General features: G+C 43.6%; 1 protein-coding gene across 1 annotated transcript in view; it reads right to left on the reverse strand.

Annotated features, from left to right (window-relative positions):
• Positions 1 to 362: 362 nt before the first annotated feature.
• LAMB4 (laminin, beta 4) overlaps positions 363 to 23,621 on the reverse strand; it is a 44,576-nt gene continuing 21,317 nt past the window's right edge. Inside the window, exons 17-33 of the mRNA XM_009324387.1 lie at positions 22,613 to 22,790; positions 21,093 to 21,236; positions 20,638 to 20,869; positions 18,265 to 18,422; positions 16,455 to 16,679; positions 15,138 to 15,358; positions 13,791 to 13,887; positions 13,061 to 13,436; positions 12,532 to 12,692; positions 9,156 to 9,361; positions 8,061 to 8,264; positions 6,333 to 6,474; positions 4,324 to 4,531; positions 3,573 to 3,711; positions 3,164 to 3,340; positions 1,975 to 2,128; positions 363 to 502 (exon numbers count right to left, since the gene is read on the reverse strand). Of these exons, the coding sequence (XP_009322662.1) occupies positions 363 to 502; positions 1,975 to 2,128; positions 3,164 to 3,340; positions 3,573 to 3,711; positions 4,324 to 4,531; positions 6,333 to 6,474; positions 8,061 to 8,264; positions 9,156 to 9,361; positions 12,532 to 12,692; positions 13,061 to 13,436; positions 13,791 to 13,887; positions 15,138 to 15,358; positions 16,455 to 16,679; positions 18,265 to 18,422; positions 20,638 to 20,869; positions 21,093 to 21,236; positions 22,613 to 22,790 (3,162 nt within the window). The remainder of the gene's footprint in view (positions 503 to 1,974; positions 2,129 to 3,163; positions 3,341 to 3,572; positions 3,712 to 4,323; positions 4,532 to 6,332; positions 6,475 to 8,060; positions 8,265 to 9,155; positions 9,362 to 12,531; positions 12,693 to 13,060; positions 13,437 to 13,790; positions 13,888 to 15,137; positions 15,359 to 16,454; positions 16,680 to 18,264; positions 18,423 to 20,637; positions 20,870 to 21,092; positions 21,237 to 22,612; positions 22,791 to 23,621) is intronic.

Genomic DNA, 23,621 nt, shown 5'->3' on the forward strand with positions numbered 1-23,621 from the left:
GCAGAAGATACAGGGTGTTGGGAGTCTGAGGCAGTTACCTGTAGTTCTCTGAGCAGTCCTCCTTTTGCATTTCCAACACCCTACAAGGAGAAGCCCGGGGCTGTGGGCAGGAGTGTATTTTAGAGCTCCCTCAAAGACTGCATCCTGGTTACTTTATCAGCTGGTTTATTAAAAGGTATTTCCTATTTCCATATAAACTCAATTGAACAAAAAAACCAAGAGAAAGTTACGTTATTCACTGTGCCAAAATACTATATGCACCTCCAGGTGAATTTACAGAGACAGCCCTTCGTGCCGGGAAGCTCAGGAGGTGGTAAGCATGAAGACTTCAGTTGCACTTTACCTGATGGTCTGTTCAGACCCTAACTTTTGCATGTTGCATACTTGCTTTCCTGCTCCGTGATTTCATTTTTAATGGCTATCACTTGTTCCTCTAGTTGTCTCAGTTGCTCTGCCTTGTCTTGTTTGGTTTGATTCAGGTCCTGAAGCTTCTTCTCCAAATCTGGAAGAGTAGAGACATGCAATGATGTGTTGTGTAAGTAAAATCCAGGGATTAACAGCATTTCTTTTCCCAGCAGTTTTAGAGGCAATAAGCCCATTTCAAATGGGGAATGTTATATATGCAACTGGAGGGAAAAGTCTGGCTTCTGGATTGCGAGAGAAACGTGACAGCCTTAAAGAAACTAATTTCTCAGCATCTGCTTTTTGTCCATCAGCGAGGATGGACATGGAGCTCTTAAAGGAATTGGCTTAAATGGGAACACTCAGAGGAACAGTGTGTCCACTGATGTGTGTAAAGCCTAGACAATTCAGACGTAATGGACTTAGGTCTCCCTCATTTACAGGAGTGTTTCTGCTGGTCCCTGAGAAGCTACACCAGTGTAAACATACTGGTAATAGGTCAAAACCACATTATTCACTGCCTGTTTCCAATGCACTTATCATCTGGGCATTTGGAGTGACTGGGATGATCTTAATGCTTCTCCTCAAGGTATCATCTGCTCAAAGTATTTATTTGGGTCCTGTCCCGAAGAATTTGTTCCCGGGATGGAGTTTCTGCTTCTGTTTTGCTGACGTTACGCGGTATTTTCGAACGTTGAGCCTGGCAGGATCCTAGGCCCAAGGATTCCCAGTGGAAATGCCCCGACCTTCACTACAGGGAGAATTAGGTCCCCTGTGTGCAATTACATGAGATGTACTCTTCTGTTTTGGTGACCCTCTAAACCCACCCGAGAGGCTGTGTAAGGAGCGGTGCCACAGCAGCCATGGTCTCCGCTACCCATGAGCCCTCTGCCTCCCGGACACAGCCCCGCAAGTCCGGGGCACATCGGCTTCAATCTCCATGGCGGTGCACGTGGGTGATGACACCAGAGTCTGGACCGATGTGACCGAGGCATGTACTCGAGCCCTCCTGCCTGCTGTGGGATGTTTCTCTGCGTGTTCGAACAAGCCAGTATTTGTACCTGGTTTGTTCTGCCGTTGCTCAGAGATAATGTCTGAAGGGGAACAAGTATGTACTGATGAAAAAAAGCTACCCTGCAGCTCTCTATAACACAAGCCATTGCTCGGGTAATGTAAGAAAAGACAGAGCGCAGAGGAAAGATTTAAGGTCCACATGCCCAAAGCAAGTGTATAAATCAAAGCTCCCAGCTAAACCTGCAGCCAAGTTTTCTGCAGATTTTGCACTTGTCCTGCTTTTAAACTGCCTGAATCAAATCACTGCAAGTCCCTGTGTGGACACTTCTTAAAACTCCGCTTGTAGCAACCAATTTATGTCAGAAAAAGTATACATAAGCCAAATCTATTTAACTGCTTTTAAACTGCTCAGGTAGCTTCAAGCAGGGTTTTTCACCAGTTAAGTTGTTTTAAACCTGATTTCAGGTGAACCTAGTCTGTTACTGTCTGTGGGCAAGGACTTCAGTTTAATTCATGACTGTCAATTTTCACCACTCCCTATGGAAGTGAGAACACCACCTGTTATTCTTTTAATTTTTTTTTCAGTCTCTTCAGCCAGTTTTTCTGCTTCTTCTTTCAGCTGCTTCACTTTTTCTAGTGTTACTTTTGGAGGTCCTCGGGCTTTTAGCTTTTCTTGAAGAATGGTGTACTTTCTTTTAATGTCAGTAAATTCCTGTAACAAAAAGGTGTTACTTAGTTTAAGAGCATCTCATAATTAATCTGGTGTACCAAAGGACAATTTTATACCTTTTTTAAATATCCTTTTTGAAACAAACTTCAAATCTCTCATTCTCTTAAATCTTAAAAAAAAAAAAAATCCATGAGTGTAGATTGAAAAATGCTTTGCAAAACCTGGTAAAAATCAGTTAAACTGCCAGTGGAGCAATGTAAAGTGTCAAGGGAGGGCAAGGATGTAAAGAAAATATGGTTTAAGATTTTTAAAGCTTATGCTGTTTTTACTTCTTTTGATAGGGCTTTTCTGTAAATTTAATTTTTGCTATGAGGCTTAATTCAAATTTAATGAATTACCTGTAGCATCAGGTTTTTTTAATTTTTTTTTTTTACATTTTTGGCTGTACTAATACTTACTGGCTAACTCCATTCCATGCCGATTTAGATTGCTGTCGAGGCTGCCGTTTAGATTTCTACTAGGTTTCTTACAACCTGGAAGCTTGGTCATGGTCCAAGCTTGCACTGTGGGTGCCTGGTTCCTGCAATTTTAGCAAATTTCTAGCTGCCTCAATGCATCCTCAAAAATTGGGAGCTACTGAAAAGCACCTGGCCAACCAAAAACTCCAAGTAACTCCCACAGCAATTTTCTCTGAAGGAGAATGGCATGGGATGAATGGCCAGGCTGCTTCCATTGCTCACATATTTTAATATCTGTTTTTGTGATTTGTTCTGTTGTGTTTACTGGTGCCCATGGTGACTATGAGTCTTATACACAGTGCAAGGAAAAATGTCATGGAGTAGCCAGAGAAATGTGTATGTTTTCTTTCATTCAAGCAAACAGAAGCGTTATTTGCCATAAGCCTTAAAATAGAAAAGAAATTATTCTTAACCTGTGGCATTTTACACTGCATGGCATAAGGAAGACGTTAACACAGTTTTGAGGAGAGCAGGGCAACACAATTACACTTCTGAATCAAAAATACTATCAAACATGGAGGGAAATTTTTTTCCCTTAATATGTGGCAGAAAGGCTTACGTTATCAATATTCTGGGCTTGCTTGTGTGCCGCTTCTGCCCCTGCTCTTGCCTTTGTAGCTTGATTCTTGTTCATCAGCATTTTTGCCTGCAATGTGGCAATTTCATCCTCCATCTCAGACTGTTTTGCTGACAAGTCATTCAGTTTGTCGTTTGTCTTGTTCACTTGGTTTTCAGCCTGAAACAGAGGAATTGAAGGCTGATTTCTTTTGCAACATCCATCCAGCTTGCAGAGCGTGGTAATGAGGGAGATTAATGGCAACTGATTAAGAAGAGGAGACCCTTAAACGTTATGGAATCGGTGTCATATCTGTGCCACATTCTGGTTTTATTTATTTAAGTTTACATTTAAGGAATCTTTTTCTAAAATGTAGGTAGTAAATAAATTAAAAAGATTTACAGTGAGATACCTGTGAGATTTGTGCTTTGATGCCTCGTACCTCTTCATTTAACTTTATGAAGGTGTTTTTGGAGTGTCCTTGGGACTTCACAACATTTTTTAGTTTATTACGAATTTCAGCCACAGGCAGAAGAGCTTTAGCTGCTTCGCTAAAATGGAAAAATAGAAGTGTGGGTAGTATCGTAGTGTGGAGAGCAAAGCAAGAACACGTTTCAAATGCACCCACGCTCACATGCAGGAATGTTCCCTCGAGTCCAACAACAACTGTTAAAATTGTGATTCGTAAGTTGGCAAAGCAAAACCTCAGTAAGGGACCTTGTGTGGGAGCACATGAGATGCTGTATTAAAGGTGAGGCTGGATGCTGCCGGCTGCCTGGTGGTGCACTGCTAGTAAGGAAAGCTCGTTTATGGGTGAACATATTTTCTCTCTCCCCATTTTAAACCTCCCGGTGAACCAGATGTAATGATCCACTAGGTCCACCGTGGAAGTACATGGCTGCCTTGGCCTCTTTGACTCAGCAGACGGAGGAGCCAAGAGCTGGCGGGAGCTGCCTTCTTGCAGCACATCGGCTCCCACAGCCCCACCTGTCATGGCTCGTTCCTGCTGGGAGGCCCTGTGGAAATCGCAAGCTACAATCTGCTGTCATCTGAGCTTTCCCTCCAGTGTTACTAGGATACCGCCTGGGGTATGGAGCAGTCCTACCCTGCACAGTGCCACCCTACCTGGAGTTAGCACATCAGTTCGAGAATACCCTACTCACTTGGCTTCTTGTGCCTCCACCAGCAGCGTCTGAGTTTCCTCCCTTTTTCTGTTTCTCTTACTCACATTCAGTTTGTACTTCTCACAGGGGTTCACAATGCTCCTGATTTTGCCAAGCATGCCCATGAGCTCTTGTGGAGTCAGGGGAAGGTTTATTTGCAGAACATAATTTGCCACCTTCTCAATGTCTTCTGGAGGCGCGCTCCCATCTGCAACAGAAACGGAGCTGCGGGTATCCTGAAGCGGCTCCTTCCTCCCAGTGAAATGTAAATGATCATTATGGCTGCCTACCCTTTGAGTTTTGTGGCAGAATAAAGCTGACAGGCACAGCAAGGGCGTAAGAGAATTATCTCCAACATTTTGTGATTTAAGATTATGCTTCCAGGTACTGCTGTTAGTGTTGTCAGAACTGGCTAAAATGAGGATTTGAACCCACTTTGAACTGGGTTATTAAAATTCTGATGTAGAACTGAGCCCGCAGAAGGTTTTAAATCGGTGCACGGCACAGCTAGTTGTGTCAGAGCCCATTTCTCCCTCGGCTGCCAGATCAAAGAGGCGCTGAAGAGACTGGGGTGTGAATGGAGCTTTCCAAGCCAGCCGGTGGGTGTAATCCCTTCCCTGGAGTCGCCACAATATTGAGAAAGTGTTCCTTTGCTGGTTAATGAGACAGGCTAAGCTACAGAGGGAACTTGGGTCAGACTCAGATAGGATGGGAATTTACAGTAGAAAAACCTTATTTTGACAACTCCGCTTACAAATGATCTCGTCCTAGTTCTTTGCTAAGAGGCACAGGCACACAGAGTTAGAGTAGTCAATGCCTTGTGAAGTCTCATCATCACTTCTGTTTTCTGCTCACTTCCCTTTATAGACAAAACCTTGGGTGATAAAACAGTTGAAACATATTAAATGTTTGTGCTAATGCTCCGAAGTAACTCACCAAGAATTAAATAGAAGACATTCACTGCGAACAGCAGTGCATTTCTGAGAGCTATTTTCTACTACTAATACTACCATTCACGTCAATGTAGAGTACAACAGATTTAATGTAACTGTACGCATCTCAGCTGTTACAGTTCTTAAACTTCAATTTACAAAACAAAAATTAACGAAAAAATGCTTTTATAATTGTTAGTAAATGCCATATGTCTACTAAGAAACATAAAAGGAGAGCCAAAGGTGCAATTTTCAATTGCTATCAAATAAAAATCTGCAAATCTTAAGGACTTCAATGGAGTTTTTCTTCCCAAATCAATAAAACAACTTAGATGTTCCTGAACAAAGGAAGTCCTCTGTCCTCTGCCCTCGCTCCCACTTAGATGTAGAGGTATGAATGCCAAAGGACTGCCAACATAGAAACTTATGAGATCAGCTACATTCAAGGGATTAAAAAAATCCTACCACATTTGAACTCCTTTGATGTGCATCTGGTGAACAAAACATTTCTTACAGCATTTTTCTGCAATCGCGAGGGTGGAAAAAGTTTTAGGGTATATATGGTTGTTTTGGTTTTTTTTATGAGAGCTGTGAAGTTCTACCAGAATCCTTTGATTCCTTGAGTTACAGCTTTATGGAGACGACGGAACAGTATGTGTCCTAATTCCCACGCTCCCTATGGAGAACTTCTATTTATGGGCCTGGAAGAAGGGGGTGGAATAATAATTTGAGGATGCATTGGACATGCCTGGACATTATATATTGTATGAAATTATGTTAGTAGTCCTTTACTCAGATATACCAGGAACTGAGGGAATTACTTGCATGCTTCAAATTAAGTAAATTAATAAAAGATGACAATCAGAACGTAACAGATCTAGTGGAAAAGTAATGCAAAGTACTGTCACGTGGGAGAAAGAAGCACTAGAAAAAAGGGATTGAAAAAGATTGCGCAGATCAGGAGGTAGGCAAGAAATTTGATGTGTATACAGCTAGACCATTTTCTGGCCATCTATTATGCTATATTATATTGGAATATATATTAAAAATGAGTCAAAAAGAACTTTGCATATTTACCTAACAAGAAGTCTTTCACTTTTCGGATGAACTCCTTAGTGATCTCTCGGTCAACTTCAATTTGATTCTTAGCTGTCTCCAGTTGCCCATTAAATTGTGAGCCTTTCAACTTGTCTTCTGCCATTTTTTTAATGCTTTCAACCTGGAAATATTATTAGAAATAGCAGTGCCATTTTCTGGAGGTTATCTACCATTGCTTGGCAAGTTGACCTCTGACACAAAAATAATTTTGATCCAAGCCTCAGCTGGAATCACTTGATGTGGCTTTGAAAAGTAGTAGGAGACTCCTTTGGGGAACTCCAGAAGTTGCTACTTCATAGCCTTCATCTGGCCTCAGAAAAAGCCTAAATCAAACATTTTTTTCTCTCTACAACCACTGCTAAACCACAGGCCCTTCTGTTTCTAAAAGAAGGGGCTGACTGTTATTTTCTATTGCAGTATTGCAGCATGTCAGTGATGAGATTCAGTATAGAAAAGGCATGTTAATTTCATTTGCCTTTTCACATTGGACTTGCTGTTAAAAATACACCTAAGAGGACACAAATAAGGAAGGTAGAGTTCAAGGCTTGTCTTTAAAAGTTACATTTTATCATTAAATTACTATTCTAGATCATTTAAATGAGAGCTTTAGATTCATCATCAAATGCCAACGGTATTTTGCTTTGCTGGGACTATGCTTTGCTTCAATGAAATCCACAGGAACCGCCTCTCTGGTCTGTGGAGAGAAGAGATTCACTGCTTCCCCATGCAACAAGAAAAATGGTGATGTTTTTACTTTTGAAACATCTCAGAATACTTCACACACATTATCATAGAGCTGTCTGAAGCTTGCGAGTGCCAAAGGCAATGTCCCAGCAGCCTGGCGCTTGCCACCTCAGTACGGGATGTCTTTCGCTGCTGCTCCTCTGTGTCCTGGGGCCCAGGCATGCGCCCCGATTGCTCATTTCTAAACCCATTAGCTGTGATGCAAGTGTGTCGTGTGTATTTTAAAAGGAGGAAATGGATGCCCAGGCACCCTGAAGGGACAGGACAAAGCCACAGTAGAATGACATTTCTGTTGGAAAATGTGTTTTGCCTATAATGGTAACAGGCATCATCTCTGATTGCTAATGAGAACAAACTGTCTGGTGTTTTGGAATTTGTCTGTTCTGTTTCCTTTGCACATGTTGCACTGGCCATACTTTGCTTGAGTTATTTTCACTGCTACTGTGCAGTACAGCCGACTTACTTGATGCCATTCTAAACATCACCAGGGGCAGAAAAGCTTCGGCTTGAAATTACTTGCAAAAATTCTTTAATGGCAAACATAAGAGTAATATGAAGTTGTATAAATTGAGCTTAATGCTATGCACAGCAGTAACCCACTGCAATAAGCATGGGCCATACTTAGGCTACTGACAACGGTGCCCGTTGAATCCTTCCCGGTAAGAATATAGACAATACTAGCCTTATGCCACCAAATTCCATAGGCACAGGGCACCATGACCCGTGAGGTCTTGGCAGCTGTGAGGAAGAGGAAGGCATACCTAGAGCCACAGTCCCTGGGGTGGGACTGGCACCTAACACTCCCAGTACTGAACCATGGTAGGTCTGTGGTGTTGGGGCAGAGTCCATGACTAGGTCACTGCTCTTTGTCCAAGGAGCAGGTGAGTTTTTGTAGATTTGGGACCTCCCAAATCTCATCCTCCATCCATTTCACTGAACAAATGTAGGTTTGATATACACCACCTGATTCTCAGGTTCCCGTAGCTGAGTAGTCAAGTTACTTAGCAACACAGCAGCCTCCTCAGCTTTTCTGAAGGCATCAGTGGAGAGAGGAAGAGCTCCGCTGCAGTTTGGGCCACCGCACTGCCTGACTCCATGACTATCCTGGCACAAAGCTCCCCCGCAGGCTGCTGTGACACAGGGCTGGTCTCCTGGCATACCACAGATCTGCAATAAGGAAGATGCATATGTCAGGACTCCTCTGGGCGCCTGAGATATAATCCTGGGGGAAGGAAGACGTTTGACATCATATGAACATTGAACATTGTATGGGATTTTCCTGAAGAGATGGTGGTCTGGTCTCTCCAAAGATGGGTGTCCTGCCAGTTACAGATCCCCCTTCCCTGACTTGAAGAATGCAACGGCAGCCCATGGCTTCAAGCCCATCCTTGCACGAGCCATTTGTTGGGCTCCATGTGTTGCACTAAGACCCTTGCTTCACTCCTCCATGGCAAAAAGGTTGAAACTGTCCCCTGGCCGTATCCAGCCCATAGGTCAATGGCTTGTTCTAAAGGATCCAGATCACCTCTCACAAAACATGGTACCATGTCTAGCCCTCCACATAATTTGACATACATGTTCAGACTAAAGGCCTAGATGGATGATCTCTTCCAGTTCTGGCAGTGTTGGCTGAAGGTGCTATCAGGTACTCACTGCTGCCCCACAAGACACAAATTCCTTCCTCTCCCATGGGTGATGCAAAGGATATGTGAGCACTCCCCATCCACTCCAGGGCAAAGATGCTCTGCTTAGTTTAAGCCACTGAGGGAGGAGGCTGGGGTTAATCTTTCTGAATTTACACAGAAGTCCTCTTGAGACTAGAGAGTGCTTAAACAGTTCCTTGTGCTGGGCCTGCCCTGGAAGCAATGGCTTCCAGAAGGGTGGTAGTAACCACAGCTGAGAAGTGCAGCTGTTTCTGACATGACTGCATGTCTGTGCCAGGGAAGTGTAGTTTTCCAGATTTAAAACGCGTGTAAGAACTCTTTTAAAATAAAAACTACTAACAGCATCAAAAAAGAGATTTTTGTTTAGCTCCCATTCAACATCCACAGTGCCTACCTTTTCATTCAAGTTTTGGATGTCAGGGATCTTGATCATCTTGAGCTGCTCCAGCACATTGCTTTCTTTCAAGGCGTGATGTCCCAACATAGCGAGCACGTGGCTCCTGGTGTACTGTGAGTATCTTACGATAGAGGTTGTCCTATTGGTCTTCTGCTCTGCCAGCAATGATACTTCAAAGTGTTTCCTAATGTTGCTGATGGCCTCTATAGCAACAGAAATAGGGTTTAGTACCGACTGTATTTTAGTTGCATTTAATTCATGTATTTACTTGAATTCTGGACAAATGGTGAGTGACAGGTGATTCAGGTCGTTGTCACTGGTGTTTGATTTGGGACAGTAGGGAGGGACAGGAGCTGTCATTTCCTCAGTCAAGCTTTTTAATCCTTTACTCAGCCAGTTGCCAAACAGGAATATTATTGATACCCATAAAACTTGCTAAAATAGACGCAAATACAGTGGATCCCATATTGTTCTTCAGAGTCCAAGGTGTATGAGAAGCCAATGGAAGACACAAAAGTAGGAAGGGGATCCCATTAATGACACAAACTGCTACTCATCTGCATTCATCAGTAACTCATGCACTGCTGCCATTGTTGATTTGATAAAGCTCCTGTCATTTATGCTGTTTTGAAGTTTAGGCAGGAGAACTGTTTCTGCCAGTTGTAAAACGTATGAAATGATCAGCTCTCTGATTGCGAGTTAGGAAAGCATTTGTCCTGTCTCTGTTCAGCATAGCACCCAAAAGTTAAATGGTCTGCTGAACTGAGGCCAAAATTTAGATTACAAATGGGAATTTATGAGTTTTCTTTGGCTCTGGAAAATCCAATTTCAGGGTTGATGCGTTAAAAAAAAAAGCATTTCCATTATAAGCTTGTAGGCCAGGCAAAAAATACTTTCCAGCAGGAGTCTTTCTTGTTTGCTTAGTGTAAGCTTTCCCTTAAGCAGACTAAAAAGGATTGGAGAATATTACATTTTTTGCAGATTAATAGCCTAAGAAAAGGACTCAGGCCTTTTGCAAAACACATAATTTAAAGCTGCTGCTGTCGAGGCTTCCTAGATCTCTAGAGAACGCAGTTTCCCCCAAATCCCCAGGCAGAAGTATGTGCAATGAGCCAGAACTGATGTGTCGGCAGTGAAAATGCATTAGAGGTCATTGATTAACATCCCTCTCTGTGCTGGTAACCGACTCAGTTACTGGTTGAAGTCAATGACAAGGCACTCGTCAAGTCCTGCGTGCTTTGAATCAGGCAATAAAGCCCTTGGCCTTGCTTTGATTGAAGCTGAACAATGTTTAGTTATCATGTGGAACCAGGGCTATCTATTTTATCTTGTAACTCTTGGAAACAACGTACAGTTTAAAGTTAGCTCCTAATACAAAATACCTGGCAAGAGGCTGCTGTAACTCCATCTCTAAGCCAGAGACTGTTTTCTGTGCAACAATTCCATCGCAGGAATATTTTACAGTGGTTCAGCTCTCCATTAAGTGGCCCAAATGCATTTGTCATGCTTGGTTTGTGATGGAGCTGTAGAGCTTCCAAGTTCCTTTACGTTAAACACAGCGTCTTCACACAGGCTTGATTTACAGCCTAGGAAGCCGTACTCCCTGCATTACCATACCACAGTGGCTGCAAAGCCAGGGGCCAAGGCTGGAAAGCCATAATGTAATGAGATCTCATAAACTGCAAACATTCTTTTAAGGACACTTGTGTCTTGTTTTTTCAGTAATTTTAATTCATCGCTAGATATTGACATTTCCAAGTCAGCCGGCTGAATGTATGCCTGTGAAGAAGTCTCTGAGTCCTGAATTCTTGTTCACTTGATCCTCTGCAAAGAGAGGTAGGTAGGAGCCCATTCCCCATGTCTGTCTAGAGCACAAGTGCCAAATGTACCGCAGATTGGGGGGTATCCTGCTCTACCCCACTTGCTTGGGCCAGCAAAAAAGAGAGAAGAAAAAGCAGACAGAGCCATACCTAGGATGTGCTGCTGGTCCTGAAATGAAGATGGGGTGAGGGAGCCAGGCTTTCTCCCTGGATATCAGAGAAGCTGGTTATCTTGAGGGAAATTTTATTTCTGTGCTGTTAAATGCTTGGTAGCAAGACCAATGAATATTTGTGGCCGTGACCAGAAATTCAGCTTAAATTCAAGGTCTTCCCCTCCCCACACCCCCGTGTGCTTTTTATAGGGCTGTTTATCTGTCTCCTGAGGCTGAAAGACGAAGCGGGTTTGGAACGTGACCAGACAGCACCACGGATGCTTCAGCTGTGCATCCACTGACCTTCCTGGGATTTATTGTTTCTTTCCCTTCCTGCCTTTCTCAGAGTTTGCACAAGACTGAGTTGAATTGGGAAGCAGAGCCTGGGAGAGCTGTGCTGACTGCTCGTGTGGGGACCTGAGTGGAAGAGCTGGCCCCGGGGGCACCGCCAAGTACAACAAGGGAAGGGAGCCCTAAATCTTGATTAATCCCTCTTTTCCCCTCTTCCTTTCCCTCGGCTTTGTATTCTGTTGACTTTTCCTTCTTTTTTTTGATCTTGTCTAGGCCAATCTTTTTCTTGCCCGAATGAAACACACAGGAACTACAAATGGGAGTGCATTGCCTGTAGCCTGTGTCTTCTGTGATGCGCACCTTATCTTCTGGGGGTTCATATCTTGGCAGCCGTCTCTTTTGAGAGTATACTGCTGACAGTCTCCTGCCACTGTGGACTAGCTAGCATCTGTTCGAGATCCCCAACTGATACATCCCTGTCTTCCTCCAGAAACCAGTCTGTGACATTGTCATTACTGCTATTAGCAGCTGATGAAGACTATACTTAGCTCAAGCACAGACGACGTAATTCTTTAAAAAATGCCAAGGAACTCAGTTCTGACTTCACATTTTTTGATGATGGAGAGCTAGCTCCTTACCACATAAAGTAATGTATTTTCCCATGGGAACACTAAGAAATTGCACTATGACTCTCTGCCTTAATTAAACAAACCATTGCTGTACAACATTCTTTAAGTATTGCTAAGAGCAAAAGGAGTCAGAAGTGGGGAAGAAATCCTTTGCTGTTCTACTCTATGATCTGTGAGTCTATACTGTGAAACTGGGTGGCTTTTAAATCCTGATGTAAACACCGGGATTCGTGAGACTTCTGACTGACGTGACCCTGGCACATGCATCTGAAAATTAGGATGCTAGAAATCATGGCATTTTAAGATAAAAGGGGGTTTGGAAAATCAGTATAAAATGTTGTTAGTATTTACATTTTTGCACTACCATAGGAAGCTAAAATCTAGGGATCTTTGAAATGTTGTATGGTTCGATGGTGAGAAAAACATTCTGAAATTTCATGGAAAACGTTCACCTATTTCAATTAATTGCTGGCTGCCTTACCTTTGAGGTTCAAGTAATTAAAACTTTGATGCAGATATATTTTCTGTTGTAGAAGTTCATACACTAGGTCGGCCTCTTCCCCAATGTCTTCTATGTTCTTGTTAAGGTCAGGAAACTCATACAGCGTACTGTGAAGGGGATCCATTTGTGCAACTTTTTGTCTGAAAGGGAAATGGCAGTTATGCAGAAGTCAGACCGGATTGCTCTTAAACTGGAACTGAGATACACAATATTTTAGAGGACAAGAGATAAGTTTCTAAATGAGCAGAAACATTTACTTGTAATGGCTTATTTAGAAAACCCTTAGGGTGAACTGGAGAATTCCAGCATTTAATTATATGCCCGTGGAGGACAGATAATATATATAAGGATTATTTTGTTCACATATCTATTGAAAACAGTGACTTAGTAGTCCAGCATCTGTGTGCTGATCAGAAGCAGGACTTGATGTGTAGGGATGGCTGGCGGAGCCAAGGGGAAGACTGCTTTCTTAGCCAAGGGATTTTTTCAGGAGCAGCCGAGCCCTTACTGAACGTAGCCCTGAAAATCCCTGATGCCTGAGAGGGCCTCCAGTGAAAGAACAGGATGTCTCAAATTTCTTTCAATTTCAGAAATGGCATCTTCAAAGGCTTTGAAGCGCATGTCACAGCTGGGCATTCGTCCTCCTTTATCTTCAAGATTCGCAGCAAACCTCATTAACCCCTGAACAGTCTGAGCAAGGGCAGTAATTTCAGTGTCCCACTGATCAAAACAAAGATGACACTGACGGCAAGAAGGAAAGTCTTTCTCAAAGCCACGGCTGCACTGGTCGCAGAACCGGCCGGTGACACCAGCGCGGCAGTTACACATGCCGGTGGCTTTGTCACACTTGGGCTGGCTGGTTCCCTCCGGGTTACACCTGCACACTGCAAGAAAGGGACAGCAAGTTACATCCAGTTGTTCCTTTTCCATGGGATTAACGCATGCAAAAGGTACAATCGTGCATTTCAAGACAATAAAAGCAAACTGGTGTTTGAGTTAGAGCAAAGTGGACTGCCTGGCTAATGGCTCTTCTTCATCTCTAACTTCCATGGTTCCATCGTAACAGTAGAAAGAACAATATAGATAAATAACATAAACACTTTTATCCATCTCATACACACAAATGTATGAAAGCCTGCTTCTCTAGATGTATGTCCCGTCTCCCCTATGAATATAAAAGGTAAACGTTTCTTTTGAGGTAGTTTCTAATCCAGTTGTCCCCCCTTAGTAATACTTACAAATGCAATGTGTCTGGGGATTGCCAAAGTAATTTTCCTCACATTCATCACAACATCTTCCGCTGTAACCTAGCTTACATGGACACTGGCCTGTAAGCTGTAAAGACAGTTAGGATTAAATAACTTCCTGCAGAGTCATATGGCTGGATATACATTATTTACTGGGTTTCTTTTTCTCCCTGTGACTTATGTCATATAGCTGTATGGGGACTGCAGTGACACTGCTTGCACATGGTCTTTGGACACCATGGTTTATACAGTATTGGCCCACCTTTCCCATCTTCCTCCTGAAGGCTGTGAAAACAAAACGGACTTTGAGAGGTGGCTTTACTTTACTAATATGAAAGATTTTTTATGTTCCAGTCTGCAGATGCTCTTTGAGAACACATCCTCTGACTATGATCTGAGAGAGGATTCTTTTCCTTTGTAAACCAGCTTAATTTCTTATTTTTGCTGGAGCAAAGTACTCATCTGAACATTTCAACTTTTAACTACATGATCTACTAACTGTAACTGAAAACCTCGTGGGTACATTATGCACATTGCCCTAGAAAATTTATTTTGGCATTCAGCTATTAAATTAAACTGCAGGGAATTACACCTCTGATAACTGGTACAGCTCAGAAAAGCAGTAGTTCTTTGAGGTTAAGAGCTACATTGGCTAGGAAAAATAATAAATCCACTAAATAAACTGGAACAAACAGAAAGCATATTGAAAGGAAAATGCGAAAGCACATCAGCAAGAGCTTAGGATAAGCTCCTGGTGCTCTGAAGTCAATAGCAAAATTGCTGTTGACTCCATGGGAGCACTATTTCACCTCTCTATTCTGAAATGCTATTTTATTTTTTTTATTAATTTTTTTTCATATATTTATATATTCACTTTCTAAAAAGTGCACAGGAATTAAAGATGAGAAAAGGTACTCTAGCAATCTGATAGATGATGCATGATTAATATAATGGCCACAGCTGCTACTTCATGAAAATAAACACTTAAAAAAATACTCGTAAGACTCTTGGGTCCAAGCCTGGACTTCCTTCTTCCCTATACATATACTTACAAGGCAGTTTTTTCCTATGTGACATTTTCTTACAAAGTATTTCTAAAATCCACTTGACAAAGAAACACACAGGCAAAGAGAAATTGCTTTCAAGCAGAGCCACATTATCAGAATAGCACGTTTGATATAATGACTCAACTTGTGATCGCACCAACTGCAAACTCACAAAGACTTCTTGCTTTCAGGGAGCACAACAAAAAACTATCCTCATTTATAAGAGGGTCCCCACTGTGCCATGCCAAAACACCACCACCCCGGTTCCCAGAAAACAGAGTCATTTTCTTGCCTGGTTGCACTGGTTGTTTTGGGAGTTTTTTGGATCACAGTCACAGATCTGACATCCTTTTCCACTAGCCAGGTCCCAGTAGCCAGAGGCACACTGGTTGCATGTCGCGCCCACCACGTTGGGCAAACAAGGGCAAGCTCCCGTGGCTGGGTCACACAGACAGGCTGCGTCCCCCCCCGGGCACATGGCAGGGTGAACACCCACCGGATTGCACGTGCACCCTGGAAAAAGAAGGGCAATTACTACAGCAGACAATAATATAGACCGTTGATAGACAATCAGAGCTGTATATAAAGCCCATGCTGTACGTTTACTTCTAGTATGCTTGAATACATTTTTAATTTCATACAGTTTACCTATCTTTCTGTTGTAGCTTATATATTGCTTTGAGCAAACTTACTGGGAACTTTCAGTACTTTTAATACAGGCACAAAAAAATTAAGGCATAGATAATTTTGCATCTTATTAGAATGAAATGTTAAATATGTTGGATAAGGAGAAGCTGGTTTACAGTAGGCACTATCCAGCGTGGGAAACACCAGTAAGCCAAGTAAGATAAGAAGCCTTCCTTGTGAGGAGCCAAAAGTTCTTGCTTAACCATTTCTAAGGGACATCTTCCAAGAATGAAAAAGGAATGGGCTTGAACTGTATTTTAGAGATTCACAGAAAAAGTGTTTCTTGAAAATACCTGTATTTGTCTGGCCTGGAGAAATTAGACCCTCAATCAGGCACATCTGTGAAAATAGTCTTCAAGAAACATTAGGAAGAAACCTATGCCCTGCATTGTCTTACACTCCTGCCTTTCTGTTAAAAGTGCTGAGTTATTGACAGTATCCTCATGGAGTCTATTAAATTGCCTGAGTAGTCTCATTCTAGCCACTTAATGAAAACAACTGGTAAGGCAGGGAGCTCAGCAAGGGATCATCTGGTTAACTGAGCATTGCCTAGTTAGCATCAGCCAGCGACATGGATAAACAATTATCCTTGATTCCTTTACTTTTGATTCCTTCCTGAATGGGCTGAATGGACATCTATTTTTCTAACAGAGAGTACTGATTTCATTTCAGAAATGAGTATTTCCTAGGAGTGATATTCAGTATGACATTTAGTGAGACTCGGATGACAAAGAATTTAATAGGTGCCATATTAACAGTTATTTGGATCACTGGATAGAAATGTATTTGGTATTCTCATATTTTGCTCCATTCATCTGCTTTAGTTTTACTGTCCTTCCAAGGGCTAACCTCTCCCTATAGCCTAACTTCTTTAAACTCTTCTTGGTGGAAATACGCAGTTGCAGTACTGTTGCTTGCTTACTTCGACAGTTTTGATTGAGGGCTGAGCCAAAATACCCTGGTTTGCAGAACTGGCAGTTTGCTCCATGGGTGTTGTGTAAACACTTGGTGCATTCCCCGGTGACCCTGTTACAGGACTCTGGATCTGTCACATCAGTGTTGTTATTGCAGGGACATGGTGCACAGTCAAGCCCGGGGCTGCCTGGGTTTTTGTAGAACCCACTAGGACACTCGTCACACCGATTGCCTGTCGGGGAGGAAGGTAAAAATATTTGCTGGCTGATGGGAATTCAAGTGAAACAAGTAATTTCCAGTAATACTGTTAAAAGATTCAGACTGTCTGTTCAAATGCACATTTCCAATGGAAAATATCCACCTGTTTGAGACTGTTGTCCTTTAATCCTATGATGAATTTAAATTACATCTCCCACACTGAAATCTGATGGAAACGCACTCTCCTCATCCCAAGTCGTTTTTACCAAGGAAGTCCTTTCAGTAGGAGTAAATAGGTACCCTCTCACACAACACCTCCAAACATCTTCTTCCAGCAAAGTCCTTTCAATGGCAGTAATCAGGGTTGGGTCATATTTGCAGGATTTTCTCTGGGGTCTTCACCACGACAATGTCACAGGAAGGTGTGGAGTGCCCTTTCCCGGAGCAACCCAGGGGCTGGCAGACCTGCCTTCCTTTCCGTAACCCAGTGGAGGATACCCAGAAAGTCAGACAAGCTCTGGGATGCTCTGTCCTTGCTTGCTGGCATTGCAATTACTTCTGCACACCATCCCAATGCCCAACCTGATTGCGGTGCTACCTCTCTGCATCTCAGAAACCTTTCTGGGCAGGCTGGTGTTGCTGGCACCTCATCTACTGGCTCATCCTCAACCAAGGACTCTGCTCCTTTGCCATGGTCCCCAGGACCAGAGCCTTTCACGGTCTCCAAGGAAGTGAGCCCGGTGCCACAGAGGTGACCAAGAGCCTTGCCAGGAAGGAGCGGGAGGAAGAAAGTCCAGAACTGAGGATTGCAGTGGTTTGTGAGGGCAGAATTCCGCTGGGTAAGTACCAACGAAGATCATTTTGGCCCTACAGCAATTACTCAAGCAAAACTGCTCTTGACTTACAAAGGAACCTGGCCTAAGTAAAGATGACAGCATTGGTTTAGTCTTTGGCAGTGTTTCCCATTAGGGTTTGCTTCCATCACTGGAGATCTTTATAATGCCCAGGGGAAGGGAAATATCTTCAGTTTTTCCCTGTAGAAATTCAAGCTAAGTCAATGGGATCTTAGGAAGCAAGGCATCAGTTTGCTGCAAACATATTTGCATTTGAGACAGCTGAGAATGGAAACCTCATTTCTAAAGTGACCATTTGAATGCTGAAACAGTCACTTCTGGGCATAACGTCAAAGCAAGATTCTTCTATATGAGGAAATATTTTCTCTGATTAGGAAATCTTATCCGCTCTTTTTGGTGCCCTACTCTTTCTGATTTGGGCTTTCAATGCTTGTTTTTCAGAGGTAACAAGCAAGTGCAGTTCTCCCCCCTCCTCCCCACCATGTTAATGTAGTGCCCCTGGAAAGGAAGTGGTTTCCAGAGAGTGCCATCAGATTAATTATCTGTATCCACATAGGTGAATCCCTTTTTCAAACACTAATTGCACAATTCCCACTCTTCTCAGTCAAGACTTTGCCACCTAATTTCAGTAAATTTAGGTGTTAACTATTTTATTACCATTATCTCACTTGTCATTTCTGAACAGAGGATGGGCAGAGCATGGTCAATTTTCTCTCTTACATTAATTTTAATAGAATCAAAACCAGTTCTTATTTTGCTTTGTACCTGAATATCCCTCGAGACAATTGCAGACTAGTTGTGCAGACTGGGAGTCCTGGTAACAGGAACGTGCAAAATACCTATTGCTTGTAGGTGCCCCTGGGCACATGCATGGGCGGCAGGGTTGTCCCTTCAGAGGGTTTCCATAATAGCCATCCACGCACCTGTCAAAGCAGTCAACACAAACGGGTAGGAATTGTCAAGTGCTCCTTTCAGTCTCTGCAGGTGAATCAATTTATATATATATGTATAATTAATTTAACATTCCAGGTCATTGTAATGCTACCCCCATTAATTGGTACAGATTTATCTAGCTTCAAAGGTGTTCTAAAATGGAAAATCAGAGCTGCGTTCCCAAAATCTGGAGCAAAAAGAAAAAAACTTATGTTTTCTTTTCAAGGAATATTTCTAAAGACTTTCACCTACTCTGGAACAATTTTAATCTAAATGATAATATGACATATCACACATGCTCTGCATAGACAGCTAAAAGCTGCCATGTAAAAATTCTGTATATTCACCTATCACCACATATATTCATCTATTTCCATACACACACAAAAAGAGTGGTTGGCATGACATTAGAAAGTCCTGGTACGGGCAAAAAAGCAATGATTCATTCAGAGCACTCAGAGAATATTGCATAGTTTAGATCCAGCATATGTACTGAAATCAGCCATGCTCTGTCTGACATGTTCTGCAAACCCGGGGTGATGGCTGTTTTGAGGCGGTAGTGGCTGTGCTGTTACCCAGACAGGCGGGGGGCCTTGGGGGCTCCGTGGGGGCTCAGCCACCCCCACCACCCTGCCCGCCACCACTGCCTCCGCATCCCGGACCCCCGTGGCCCCACAGCTGCAGCAATGCAGCAGCTTCTGAAGCATCCTCAGTCTTTGATCTGCTTTACTATGGCAAATGGGAACACAATTCTTTATATGTATACAAGCCAGGCTAAAAGTCTTGGCTATTCGATTATCCTCGCCCTGGGGTCTGGAGCTCCTGCAGAGGCACAGGGCAACAAGTATTTCAGTCTCCCATTTTTAATCTATTTGCCACCTACAAGCACAATAGCCAAAGGCTGTATTGTCCAAAAGCACTGCAAGAAAAGCTCAATAGGTTTCATGGGGAAATCCTCTTAAAAGTGAATGACAAGGTACAATCCGGCCAAACTAAACTAAACAGCTAACGAATTTAATTCTGACATCTGTGTTGAACTCTGATACTGCTGCCAGTGTGTTGATTATTATAAGTTTTTTTATTGAATCTATATTTTGTGTTTGATAGTGAATGAGTAACTATAAGAACATTTTGATTAATCTTTATGTTAACGTCATGTAGGGGTTGCTGCTGTGTTATTAATCTTCATGTTAGCGTTACGTAAAGGGTTGCTGTGTTTTTCACTGGACCATGTTAACCTTACTTTTAAGTCTCTAGAGCGCAACCAGACCACGTAGGCTTTATTGTATATGGGATGACTTATTTGACAACTTGACAAGGTAGATGAATGAATATCTAGCTAACTTGGCAATGAAACTTATTTTAAGGTAACCTGGAGTGAACTGCCCTCATTATACTACTAAAAAACACACCCACAGGTCAAGAAGACCCTTGCCCAGGTGAAGACCCTTCCCCTGCGCAAGCGTAGTAACAGAAGAGAATGACACAGCAGATATTATAAGTGTATGTAAATCACTAACCAATCATTGTAATTGGGAGTGTACTACCTTGTGATTTTTGTGTATAAATATAACGGTGATCTAGCCATAGGTGTGCTTGATTTGTGGAAATTCCACCTTGCACCTGGCACCGCAACAAAGAATGCCTGCTTTCTAAAACTCCAAATTGAGTCTTAGAGAGTTCTTCATCTGCCGATTTACGGTAACAAGTGTATAGAATAAAAAAAAAGGAGCACTGTTTGGATTGGAGCTGGAACACGTGGGAAAGTCATTTGCTGGTAAGCTCCTCAGAGATAATTGCAGGTATTGAAATGAGTATTCAGCACAAGGTTAGCCTCTTGACAATTTAAAAGCTGGCAGGAGTCAGTGTATCTCATACGCAGCGCCTTGCACATGTCTCCAAGCACATGGTGCCACGGCACCCATGTCTCAAATGCCTTCTTGCAGGGACCCCGCTGCAATGCTGTGTGCATGCCGTGCCTGCAGTCCTCCCACAGGCATTACATGCACCTTCCCACATGCATTTGCCAAACAAATAGGTACCTGCCATTCAGCAGCTAGGCCCAGTTTAATCTCAGGTTTAGGTTTGTGTTTCCAGTTAAGATCATTGATGCATTCATGGGGATGTAGGTGGGCCCCCAGCTACACACGTGTTTCAGAGAGCGTAGTGTTTTGGTGAGCTTTGCAGCACTGCCCATCAACTTACCTTTCACAGTGGCTTCCAGCTGTAAACCCACGGCAGTTCAGGCACACTCCAGTCACTGGGTCACAAAGCTCCGCATAGCCGTTACATGGGCAAGGACGGCAGTGGGGAAATCCAAAATACCCAGCCAGACATCGGCTGCAGCGCTGACCATCCACCTCCCGGCGGCAGGAGCACTGCCCTGTCACCTGATCGCACAGCGTGCTCAGCGAGCCTTGCGGGTGGCACTCGCATGCTGGAAAACACCGAAAGCAAAGCTGTGTCCTGAATGTATTCTTGCTCATCGCTGACATTGCTCGAAGGCAGTGCGAGCAGCACGGATGGAAAATTCATTATTTGTGGAAACATTTTTTATATTGCTTCACACGTAATCATGGATTCAAGGCCCTAAAAAGTTGGGGTATGCATGAAGAACCAAATACTGGTACTGGTACTGGTGCTGGCTGCCAAGTACTCACCGTAGCAGCCATGGAAGCCGAAGCCGTAGCTGCCCGCAGAGCAGGTGTTGCAGCAGCGTCCCACGACATTGGCTTTGCACTGACACTGGCCCCCCAGTTTACTGCAGCTGGCATTGAGCGACCCTTGGGGATTGCACTTACACGCTGCCAAGGGGAAAGAAAATCAAAACAGGTTTGGTTATAAAGGAGTGTGACTGCTCTCATAAACTTGCAGATTTTACACTTAAAAACAGAAAGAAAAGAGCTTGATTATTGTCATCAGGGGTTCACTAACCACTGACGGCCATGGCTTGGATTATTTGATGCTATAGCATCGATGGTGATGGTGTATCAGGCACCAGCACAAGTCTCAGTGTTGGAGCTGCCACATCCAGGGCACTGCCTTCAGCACATATTTGGGATAGGACAGAAGAGGGCGTAGCAAAATGTAGATCCAAAATGGACATATCCTGAAGTCTAGAAGGGTTTGATATAAATCTATGTCTAGCTGCAGCACAGGACATAACCTGCAAGCAGTATTTAGACAGCCTGCACCTGTGTATTGTTTACTGCTTTCTGGACACCTTGGACTAACTTGTTGAGTGAAGCTGGTCTGCTAACTCACAGAGGATGTTTGTCCAGGATGCTCAGATGCCAGTGCTAGAAAGCCAAAGTGCCATGTTTCGTTGGGAGAATCCCATCACTATGGGAATCAGGCTAATGGGGAGTCAGCACAGCCCAAACTTAAATGAGGGGGGTCTGTGGCTGCATGGGCATGACCACATCACATGATGTGTGAGTGAGGCATCAGTCCTTCTAAAAATAGCCCAAACCAAGCAGATTCTATCAGGTCCATTGGAAGCAAGGCTCCCTGAAAGGAGCTGGACACCAAAGTTGTCCAGAAAGGCCCCTCCTGTTACTGGAAGAGTGGAGAAGTTCCATTTCTCTGGGTCCAACACCAGGGAAGTCTCCTGAGCCACTGAGCCCAGCTGCCCTTTCCATGGTGGGTCCAGGAGATTGCCTGGGGCTTCAAACCCCAACTGCCACTGCCCTCTTGCTGGGACACCACCGAGGTTTTCTTGGTGAATCTCTTCCAGCACATCAGCTTGTGTGCCATCATGCCTGGAGTCCTACCAGGGCATCCAGTTGGCCTGCAGCATCCAGGGAGAGGGCTTAAAAACTCCTCTGTCATTTTACAGCAGCCAGAAAAGTAGGAAAGTTACTGCTTTGGTCATCTGGTGAAGCTGCATCTGATTGAAATGCTCTTCAGAAAACACACAAGCACTGCCATGGTCCCTGTCATGCTGCTCCATGAAGCTCATCAGGTGTGATGGACTCCGAGAGCCATGCCACCAAAAGGTGTTTGCAGTGCACTCAGGGTTCAGCGGGACATATCCTGCACGTCCATACATACCACATACTGATTGGCTTCACTCACCTACACCACCACGGGCTGGGAGCTCTCCAGTCAACATATTCTACAAACTCAAGGGAAAACCAGTAACTGTCCAAAAGAGTTGCCTGTGCAGGTTGCTCCTTACCGACGGCGCCGTTGTGAATACGGGCTGACATGCTCACTATGAGCCGTGCGCACACTTCAGGCAGGACATGAGGTCCGACTTCTGATGCAATTTCAATACAGTGATACTTCTGGTACTCATCTAAATCCTTTTCACTGCATAAGTTCTCCACAGAGCTGATTCTGGGAATAAGTCCAAGCTTTGGCGTTAAAGAGGGAAAAGAAAATATTTTTGCTTAGATATACTGAAAACCAGAATTTCCCACATTCTCTTACTGTGCTCTGCATTGCAAGAACAGAGGCCTGGAGCACCACATTTCCAAATCTGCCGTTGTGCTGCTCAGTCATCTAAATTCACATTTATTCATAGGATCATAGAATCATAGAATCATTTAGGGTGGAAAAAACCTTTAAGATCATCAAGTCCAACTGTTAACCTAACACTGCCAAGTTCACCACTAAACCATGTCCCTAAGCACCACATCTACACGTCTTTTAAATACCTCAGGGATGGTGACTCAACCACTTCCCCAGGCAGCCTCTTCCAGTGACTGATAACCCTTTCAGGGAAGAAATGTTTCCTAATAGCCAATCTAAACCTCCCCTGGAGGTCGTTTAGGACGTTTCCTCTCATCCTATCACTAGTTACTTGGGAGAAGAGACCAACACCCACCTCGCTACAACCTCCTTTCAGGTAGTTGGAGAGAGAGATACGGTCTCCCCTCAGCCTCCTCTTCTCCAGGCTAAACAGCCCCAGTTCCCTCAGCCGCTCCTCATAAGACTTGTTCTCCAGGCCCTTCACCAGCTTCGTTGCCCTTCTCTGGACACGCCCCAGCACCTCAATGTCCTTCTTGTAGTGAGAGGCCCAAAACTGAACACAGTATTCGAGGTGCAGCCTCACCAGTGCCGAGTACAGGGGCACGATCACTTCCCTACTCCTGCTGGCCACACCATTTCTGATACAGGCCAGGATGTTACTGGCCTTCTTGGCCACCTGGGCACACTGCCGGCTCATGTTCAGCCGGCTGTCG

Source organism: Pygoscelis adeliae, unplaced genomic scaffold (assembly GCF_000699105.1).
Source record: "Pygoscelis adeliae isolate BGI_AS28 unplaced genomic scaffold, ASM69910v1 Scaffold315, whole genome shotgun sequence".
NCBI lineage: Eukaryota > Metazoa > Chordata > Aves > Sphenisciformes > Spheniscidae > Pygoscelis > Pygoscelis adeliae.